The sequence below is a fragment of the Harmonia axyridis genome, chromosome 5 (assembly GCF_914767665.1).
Source record: "Harmonia axyridis chromosome 5, icHarAxyr1.1, whole genome shotgun sequence".
NCBI classification, from domain to species: domain Eukaryota; kingdom Metazoa; phylum Arthropoda; class Insecta; order Coleoptera; family Coccinellidae; genus Harmonia; species Harmonia axyridis.
The window spans coordinates 9,218,646-9,228,744 of NC_059505.1; the positions used below are offsets into that span (position 1 = coordinate 9,218,646).

Genomic DNA, 10,099 nt, shown 5'->3' on the forward strand with positions numbered 1-10,099 from the left:
TTGTATCTACGATTAAGGAACATCCTGTGTAATAATAATTGGCAGAAAACAAGTGAGCAACACCACCAGTCCTCAAATGAATAATTTTCTCGATTTTTTCAAGATTGATCTATCCCTTTCAAAATTGAAGGATCAGATCTCAGATCAGGTTGATAAAAATAGCAGAATGCATTTGGATGGCATTAAAAAACCCTACCATAATTGATAGTTAATAGAAAAATAATTATTTTTCTAGACATCATTACTATTTCGTTAACAGAAAATCAAAATAGAATGTATCAAATACCCATAATATCCAAAATGAAAAATAATGGTGGATGCGCTCTTTCAGGTCCTCACAATCTCTATGGTAGATGCACCGAAATTAAGGACTCTCTTTCCATCCAGTACGTTGACATCATGTGAAATTTTGTCATGAGCAATGTGACATCAGTAAATCGGTTTGTACCAATATGTTATCGTTGTTTGTCTTTTCGTGAACGAATGTAAACTAAATGGATAAAATTCCAAATTGAAAATTCAGTTTATAATGTACGTCTACTGGAAGCCGCTTCTCCTTTTAGGATTTCTCTTCTGGATCGCATTGTTTTCCACAGATGTCTTTCGTAAACACAAAATCTTCCAGTCTTCTGTCCCCGGTAAGTAAAAAAAGTGCAAATTCCATCAATATCATTTATCATTATTACCTTTTATGAAGAGCGTCTAGTGACCTGTGGGACAGCGCTCAGGTGAAGACAGGGATCATTTGTGTAGGTTGGGAAATGATATTTAAAGCCACCTCGAGCTTTCTGAATACAAGGTGTCTCAGAATAATTGGAGAAATTTCAATCGGTTCTTACTTTCGATTTTTGGCATGATTGATGAAAGTAGAGAGTCGTGTTTGTAAAAAATAATATGTTCCGGAGCAGAAGAGCAGAAAAAATAACTCCATATATTCATTAAATTCATTAGAACAGAATCCAGCACCTGAATGTATGATAAAGGGTTACCAATTGATTCGAAATGACCAAACACCAACACCTAATTCCAGTTGAAGTTAAGGGAGGGAGCTCACTGCTCAGTGTTGTACTGATAGTTCACGATAGTAAATACTTAGTGGCTGCTCTTTAGTGGTGTTTAAACCATCTGTGAACGATAAAGTTGAAGATGAGATTATGAGATGACATCTGTGCACCATTTAATTATATTTATTTTGAAAATTTGAGTGCTACATTTCATTTTTGGCCTTTCTTTTCGCTGTTGGCTTTCTTGATTATGTGACTATAAAGATTCAGATATACTTAGTGAGCCTTTTTGACTTTTGATTCTCTCATTACCTGTACCTTCCTTAGATATTCTGAAAATGGCCACATGGTCTAGTCAGTCTATCACTAAATGTAAAGATGTGAGCTATGTAATGTCCTCAGGTGCCCTAGTACGGTAGTACACATGCTAGTCTCAATACTTTCTCAAGGATCTTCCTTAGGCTATTCTGACTTACTTTGGCTTGCCAGGCTATAAGCCATCAGCCTTTATTGCTTTACAAGCAGTGATATGAACAAATATATTCCACAGAAGCTTGCGGCCTGGAATTAGTTATATATATTTAACCTTAGAATTTCATTATAAGATGTCTCCATTCAGAGATTTTATCTAGAACATAACTTCATAATTCTGAGGCCCTCCTATTATGAATCACTGAAATATTTCTCTGACTAAAAAATATTCCATCCAATACTGGCGATTTATACAGCTTAAATGTTTTTATCGACCATTTCAGTCATTATTTCGTAAATATTTTGTTAGGAATATCCTAATTCTTCTTGCGGCAGCTTTTGGTGTAGTTTATTACTACATATTTCAGTACTATTTATGAGTTCACTATGAAGTTTTCCGAATTTACTGGGGACATACATAGTACACTACTGAAGCTGTACAATTCAAAATCAAAGTGATCATCTTCATAAACTTAAAGTTACTGCTACTTTCATTAGCAATTTTCACGTTCAGGATCTCTTCTCTTGTTCTCGTGAAAGTGGATATCTACATTTTAAGGAAACAAGGCTTTACCTAAGAGATATTTATATAAGCACTCAACCCTTGCATTACTGTTCGCGCTTGCATAACTGCCAATGTTTTTTCACTTTAATGAGGATGTCCTCTATAGAGAAGAGCTGCTAGAGTTCCAGGATTATCTTCGGTTAGTCCTTGGGTACTAATTCATCTTGATTGCCTTCTCTGATATAAAAGCCGCTTTATAGCCAGTGGTTTACACAGGTTTTGCAGCTATACCAATGCTTTGAGTTTCCTTTTTTTCTAATCCATAAATGGTCTTACGAGAATGTAAGGTCAGAACGATACACCTCAGCAAATGCCTTCAAGCGGAGGAAGGAAGTTAGGATCGAAACCAGTGAAGACCCTTATCTAGCAATGTACTTCTCGGCTCGTTTTGGCAAAAAGGTCTCGAGGTGAACTAGAGATCTCACTTGTCTTCTTTATCCTGTGTACAATCCCTTAACCACACTCTTCAGCTGGGACAGGTGAAATTAGTCCGCGTATTTGATGGAGCCCAGTTGAGTTTTGCGCAAAACGAACTACTATTTCTGTAGAAAGAGATTAAATTGAATGAATAACACTTTTTCGAATGAATTGTATTCACATCGACATTTTCGAGAGAATCTTCAGCAAAAAGACGAAATTCAATCATTTTTTGACCAGAATTTAGCAAAAAATAAGATTATATAACGCAGTCATCTGCTGCCATGTTGACAAACGAATGTCAAGCGTTCAAAATGAATTTTTGGTGAAGAAACTCTGTTCGCTTCTTCACCGTCATGGTGTCAATGATCATTCAAAATCACTAGTATCGTCCAATTCTTCAGAAATGGAAGCCAATAATGAATTCAGCGTCAGGAAGAATCAAATCTTCGAAGAATATCTCAGATTAAAAGAAATACAGATGGCTAATACTTCGCTCGATTCTGAAGGTAGTTGTAACTGAATTAAATACAGTTGGTATATTCATTTTAACATTGTTGGTGATCATAATTGACAAAAATAATAATATACAATATTCGTGTTTAATTTTTTTCAGAACCACCTCATAGTTTCGCACCAACCAAAAAGACAACTGTTGAGGAGAAGAAGTCTTCGTCAACGGTTTACTTAGAAGCCACTTCCTCAGATAAACTAAGTTCAGACCTCGGACTCACCATGGTATTCGTCAATATTGTTATATTTTTAGTCTCGCTTCTTTTCTGTTCGATCGCCAAGTTTGTTGCAACCATCATCTGCAAGTACTTGAGGAAGTGAGTATAGGAAATCTTCCATTAGGTTACCAACAATAATAAATATCGTTTCCCTAGATCTGAAGTACAATCACCAATTCTTGAGAAATCTGCACCTGTTGAAACATGTCCCATTGGAGATGTCATCAAAGATCCAATTCCATTTGAAGAAATCCCATGTGGTGATAGAATATTGAGAACAACTACCGGTTCAAATACAGAATTAAGAGAAAGCGCAGATCAAATTTGCCAAACTATATTTCATAGTGCTGTTCCTCTCAAATATGACCAAGCGTTGAGAGCAGAATGTTCAAGATTAAGGGAGGAACTTTTGACAGTTCAATCGAATTCCATCAAAGAACACGCGTTGCTCTCTAGAAAATTGGACGCTATGGCCAAGGAGAAGAGGGACTTGAACAAACGATTGAACGTGATCTTGAAAGAAAACAACGTTGCCAAGGTAGAGATCAATGGGCTGCTAGAAGACAAGAAAATCCTGCAGAAGCGTTTGGATAGTGCTACCAAAGAGGCTAGGCTGAATACAAAAACCAAGAAGGTGGCACTTGCCAAACTGGAGGAAATATCTGCATCTGTAGAGGATCTTAAGAGGCAGCTGGAACAGGTGAGTACATTTAAAATTTTTCTCATTTGTGTCGAATGCAGTCCTCTTCACATAACTTCAGTTATTTTACAAGTGTTTTCAACATGTTGTTATCTTTTTGCTGTGAGTAAAAAGGAGATAAGTTGCGAAAATCAGTTCAGTGATTCACCGCGATAGCTTATTGGATGTATATGAAAAACTAATTATGAATTTGTGCTGAAAATTTGCATATTGGGGTTTGAGACAATGATCTTTCTCCCTATAATATTTTCAAATCTCTACAACTTTCGATTATACCAGAAACAGACTACTACTTCCCTATTTCAAATGTGCCAAAGTCACAGACTACTCCACACAGAAATTGCGGTTTTTCCTCATAACTCTTGAGTATTCATTTTAGGTATAGGGTTTGTGTAAACCACCCCCCCTCTTTTCATACGTAGAATAGAATCAGATAATAAAAATTATAGGTTCTAATTTGAAAATCTTGGGTTTTGATGAATTTGAGTTGTCCAAATTCATGATCTTCTTATAAACACCCTGTATATTTTTGGTCAAAACCGAAAACATTTTTATAATACTATGGATTTGCAGAATCTAAAATGAAAAATGTTTTTTCGAAGAAATTTTTTTCTGCAGAAATATTCAAGAAAATGAGTCTCCATCGACAACATTTTTTTCGTAAAAATCCCATTAACTCATGAACCTTTAAGTTTTATCCCCAAGGTATGAAATTGTCATAAAAAAGCTATCTAATGATCCAATTATATACTGGGTGTGTCATTTGAAATAAGGAAGTAGGAGTCTGTTTCCGGAAGTTGTAGAGATATTTTATTTTATTTATTTATTTTATTTATTTATTCATACATGTACAGTGTGTAAAAATAATTAATAACTGTCATAAATAAGTGAATGTTGTACATGATAAATAGTTGTCGTCAAATAATACACGACTTGTCAGAAAAGTAAAATACAAATATGAAGGCAAAAGCCAATATCGACAATGGACTAAAAAGGTGAGTATCACATAATAAATACATCACAGATAAAATAAACATTTAAAACTCTTCGAGTTTATAAATAGTCTTTCTCAGTAGTAGTTTTTTTACATTTTTACTGAATTTCAGGTCATTCAAACTCTTCAGATTTTCAGGCAACCTATTATATAATTTCAGTGCGATGTGATTTGCTCCCTGCTGCGCTTTCGCTATTCTGTTGAAAGGAGAGAGAAATATCATCATCTCAAACCCCAACATGCGAATTTTCAGCATAAAATTATGTTTAGTTTATCATAAACGTCTAATAGGCTATGGAGTCAAACATTTACTGCTTCGGACCGTTTTGATAGAAAGTGTTGAATCCATAAAATTTTCTCCTGGTGGGAATTTCAACTTCTAGATCTTTTTTTTTTCTTCAGAGGGGTATCAGTCATACTCAGGGGGTATAAGCCCCTGGGCACCCCTCTAGATTTAACACTGTACAAAGTACAACCTATCGAATAATGAACCAAACATTGTAAAAACAAAATGTCATTGATATAAGTTATTCCTTAAAACAATGAAAAAAATTCATCAATATAATAAAAGACTTTCCATTGTATAAATGTTTCTGTTTATCCGTTGAAAAATTACATTTTTGTACTCTATGTGCACTTTTGGTTTATCTTGAAATTAACTTCAAGAGCTTTCCAATTAAAAAAAAAATTCTCATTCAACAACAGAACCATATGAAGTGTTGCAATTTCATTTTAAATCAAGGTATCGCAATAAATAAAAAGAGGAAATGTTCAGAAAAGATAAGACAACATCTGAATATTCCTAAATAATTTCTTGTGTCAACGAATCACCCAACAGGGTGTTCTGAATAAAACTGTACTTTTATTGTTTTTGTTCATCCCTGTATATGAAAAAAAGGAAGTAAATGTAGATGACATCCAAACAGTTATATTCCTGCGAAATCAAGCTCCAATTCAAAAAAATAATTGCTTAAACCGGCCTAAGTGTTCAAGAGAAAATGTACCGTAATATTCTTTTAGATTTTGATGAATAATCATTTCAGGTCACAAGAGACAAAGAGATCCTTCAAGGTAAGCTTCATGTGCTGAGAAATGAATACGAGAAGTTACAAGAACGGTTGAGGACAATGCAGATCAGGGAAGCGAGCAGAATGAACGAAGTAAGAGCGACAAATATAGAAATAGAAAAAGCTGAAAAAGACGAAAATGTAGCTGAATCAACAAACGTAAAACTGAACGACGAACAGTTGACTGGTGATAACAGCCAATCGAGTCTCAATCGTCTGATGAGTAAAGTAAGTCGTGATCAAGTTTTTTTGGCAGAGCTTCCGTTAACTTCGTTCAACTTCGTCCCAACAGGAATCAGTTTTTCTGCCTTACGTGATCTCTCAGACTGAAATCGACATGAAGAATATCCAAATGAAGATTCTCCAATTGGAAAAGAGCATGAAGGGTTTCGATTCGAAAACGAACATGCTTGAGGAGATTTCCAGGTTCGAGAATGATACGGAACTTGACCTTGGATCGGTAAATAAATATTCTGAAATTGTATTGGGTAGGCAGGGTCTTCACTTGATGGAAATTCATATTGAAATTGAATACAGTGTTATTCTATTTCCACTTTTTATTTATATCAATAAATAGCAATTCTGTCGCTACACTGCTACACAATAGCTTCTTCAGATTTTATATTTTGAATTTCAATTAATGTTATCCAGTTATTCAAACTGTGAAATCTGAGGAACTGCCATGTAGCGCAACAATTATTATTCATGTAATTGAAGAGTGAAAATAGAATTGTAGCATTTCACGTATGCCTACTTATACGTTTCGTCCCTGGCACATACACCGGACTCATCAGTGTGACTTTGGTATATTTGTGTGTGCCGTGTCACAGACGCTTGGGAAATTTATTATTATCGGGAGCCGCCGGGACTCGAACCCGGCACCTCGTCGCATCTCGGTGAGTGAGTCTACATCCTAACCTATAGGCCACCGAGTGCTGTGTTTATTGTTGCTATGTGGAGCTTTATGAGAAGCCGCCACAGAATAAATGATATTTAATTCCATTTATGAAATTATGTCTCTTTACCGAATATGTCAATGAAATTTTGAGGATTTTCTTATTTTCCCATATCCAAATACAAGATGTACTAAGGAATAGGTATACAGAGTAACCAGTTCTAAAAGATCCACTGAAATAACTAGTCAGTAAAAGCCTGGGTCAAAAAATGTTTCAAATGAAAATTTCTTAGTCTCAGGGGAACATCGAATGCAGAAATTCAATGTCAAGTAAATTTTTTTGTAGGAGAATTACATTTTCCTTTGACGTATCTCATTCTTCGTATGAAACTAGGAACATCTTGTCTCTTTCGTTTTGTCAAAAAAAATAATCGTTGTTGAAATATGAAATGTTTTATGCTTAGAATGGATGTGATGAAAATCTTTTACACAAAAACTAGCATATTTGAAGAAGTGAGTATTCATTGAGACTCAATAAAAAATCAAAAATCTATTTCTAATGAAAAGAAACGAATAAAGTTAATAAAAATAATAGATAAATTTGACATGATTAAATTATTAAAAAATTCCTCATGATTAGCAATGCACAGTTCTATCCTCTGTTCGAAAGCTTCAGACGGTTGATAGAAGCATCAAATGAGAGGAAAAAAATAAGGAGAAATGAATGTTCCAAAAAAAAAAATAAGAAAATTTTCTCAAATTACGTGAAATCTAAAATTCACAATTATGTTTCAACGCATATTTTTGCAGTGATAACAATTTCAAAATTAGGCTTCCTTTGAGATTTTTTTATAGCAGTGTCAACTTATGTGTGCAGTTGGAAAAAAAACAGAAAATAAATTAGTTTTTATTCTTGAATATATTCATACGAAATATAAGAACAAATGATTCTATGCCTTTAAATTTGCCTTTCTCTTAAAATTCTTCTTCTTTTTCAGCCTTTGTTCATCCACTCCTGGACTTAGGTCTCCTTCAAATGTCTCAATTCCTCTCGAATATACTAAAGCAAAATTCAATTTCAGTCCCTCAACAAATCTTCCGATGAGGCCGAAAAACTAGATGATAGATTGAGTTCAGTACTCGCAAAAATGAAAGCAACAAGAGATGATCTCAGCAATAAGAAAACGTATGATGAAATAAAGGTGAAATTATTAGAAATATATTTACCCGCATATTTTCTAGAGATAGTAAAATTATACTAACAGACAAACAAACTGCAACACCCAGAAGGAGATGTTCAAATTTTACTTTTTTTTTGGTAAAATATGGATAGTATAGCAAGGAGTAAATGGAGAAAAAAAACGAAGCGTTTACAATTTTAATAATGTATTTGTCCACCACAATTATCAATAATATACACTCCCCAACACGTCTCGGCACTGATGCAATAAGATGGTCTATTTCTTCTAGAGGGATGCTATCCCAAACTACATGTAATTCATGTCTCAGAGCCGCCAAAGTCTGTTGGGGATGTGGTAAATTTCCAAACCTTCTATCCCTGATGTCCCAAACATGCTCTTTGGGCGAAAGATCGAGGGATCTGGGCGGTCATGGCAAAATATTCACATGGGTCGCTACGAAAAGTTTGAACTAATTCCGTCTACATTCTGTCGATCATTATCTTGCTGAATTATTGGATTCTCGAGCCGGTAAAGGTAAAGGAGAACATATGGCTCCACTATTTCTTGAATGTAACGCAGCGCTGTCATGTTACCTCGAATAAAGACTAAATGTGACCTACTTGCATTTGCAATAGCGCCCCTTACCATAACGCCTACTGTCCGGTGTACATGACGCTCAACATCAAACTTAGGTTCACGTCTTTCTCCCCGACATCATCTAACCCTTCTTCGGCATCATGTGCACTCAAGGAGAATCAAGATTCATCAGAAAATACGACCTGATGCCATTCCACATTCCAATATTGACATTCTCTGCATCACTGTAATCGTTGCCGGCGATGCTCAACCGTCAGAGGTAACACAAGATGGGGTCGATAATGCTGCAGTCCAAAAGACCAAAGATCGAGTTGTCACAAATCGATCTCTAATGGTCATTAGTCTCAGACGTCGATCTTGAACTTCATTTGTGCCCTTTTGACGTCTGGTGAATAATTTTAACCCATCAACATTTTACATGGGGCATTACATACAAAAACCTTCACAATTTTTTTCTCCAAATTCAATCATTTACTCCTTGTTATGCTATCTATGTTTTACCGAAAAAAAAAATCAAAATTAAAACACTTCTGACTGGGTATTGCAGTTTTTATAATCTATAAGGTCATTCAACAAAAGCTTCGTCCTGGTAGCATGCCTAACACATTTTACGTATAAATTAATTTTCAGGTTGAAACGTTGCGAAGTGCTTTGAAACAGAAAATTAAAATTCTGGAGACTATGAAAGAGAGAGGCGACGAATCTTCAAGAACGGGATGCATGTCAGAAGCTACCACTATCGGCGATGATGAGTTCGAGATGTCTTCAGAAGAAGCTTCATCGCCTAGATTTCTCAGCAACTCGCAGGCATTCCAGAAGTTCCTGAAGCATATCGGTGCTGAAACAACAATGATCAATATCGGTGATAGTAACTTGAATACAGAGTATAAAATGGAAAATTAGTGTACAAAAATAAATATATAAAGGCGATTGAAACTTAAGTTTTGAGGTAGAATAGATAATAATAATAATATTTCTCTATTTCAGTATCGTAATGAGTTCATTACAGTTCTAAAAATAGTGCTGTAATGAACTCATTACAGCATCGTTTTCAGTTATATTTTTCGTTTTGTGGTTGTCTATAGCGACTCATCCAATCCTATCAAACTTCAACTTGCTTTAGAATATACTATTACTGATCCTGTGAGACATTATATGTATAAAATAAGTCAATGTATGTAAATACATTCAATTATTCAATTTATTTCCAACCCACTAAAAATGTGTGAAGAAGATGATATTTAGATATAATCTTTTTTTAAGGGTCGCTGGACACTTGGGTCGTTGCGGCTCGGTCGCAGGTACTTTTCGTCGGTCTCGGGAACATGTGAAAATCTTTAATCTTCTCGTTGTCGGTGCAAGTGTTGCACATATGTCCTCGTAGACTGGTCTGAACTCTGAACTCAATTGAATTATTCGCCCTGAAATGCCGAGTTTTATGGGCATTCAGGCCGTTTTCCATTCGACCGTTAGCAAA

The 10,099-nt window shown here is 35.1% G+C and overlaps 1 protein-coding gene across 2 annotated transcripts; it reads left to right on the forward strand.

The window, feature by feature from the left end:
- Window positions 1-398: 398 nt before the first annotated feature.
- Window positions 399-9,558, forward strand: LOC123680485 (intracellular protein transport protein USO1-like). 2 transcript variants are annotated; one of them, XM_045618409.1, is made up of 8 exons: window positions 399-638; window positions 2,862-2,966; window positions 3,074-3,287; window positions 3,345-3,888; window positions 5,926-6,177; window positions 6,242-6,409; window positions 7,927-8,046; window positions 9,253-9,558. In XM_045618409.1, the coding sequence occupies exons 1-8, from the start codon at window positions 530-532 to the stop codon at window positions 9,523-9,525; spliced, it is 1,785 nt and encodes a 594-aa protein (XP_045474365.1). In that variant the 5' UTR covers window positions 399-529; the 3' UTR covers window positions 9,526-9,558. The 2 variants fall into 2 exon arrangements, with proteins under 2 accessions (XP_045474365.1, XP_045474366.1); XM_045618410.1 differs by lacking the exon at window positions 2,862-2,966 and having other exon boundaries at window positions 400-638.
- The last annotated feature ends 541 nt before the right edge of the window (window positions 9,559-10,099 follow it).

Coding starts and splice junctions, on each gene's coding strand:
- LOC123680485 (XM_045618409.1), top strand. CDS start 530: ATGTACGTCTACTGGAAGCCGCTTCTCCTTTTAGGATTTCTCTTCTGG. Junction 3,288..3,344: donor ATCTGCAAGTACTTGAGGAA/GTGAGTATAGGA, acceptor TCGTTTCCCTAG/ATCTGAAGTACAATCACCAA. Junction 6,410..7,926: donor CGGAACTTGACCTTGGATCG/GTAAATAAATAT, acceptor ATTCAATTTCAG/TCCCTCAACAAATCTTCCGA.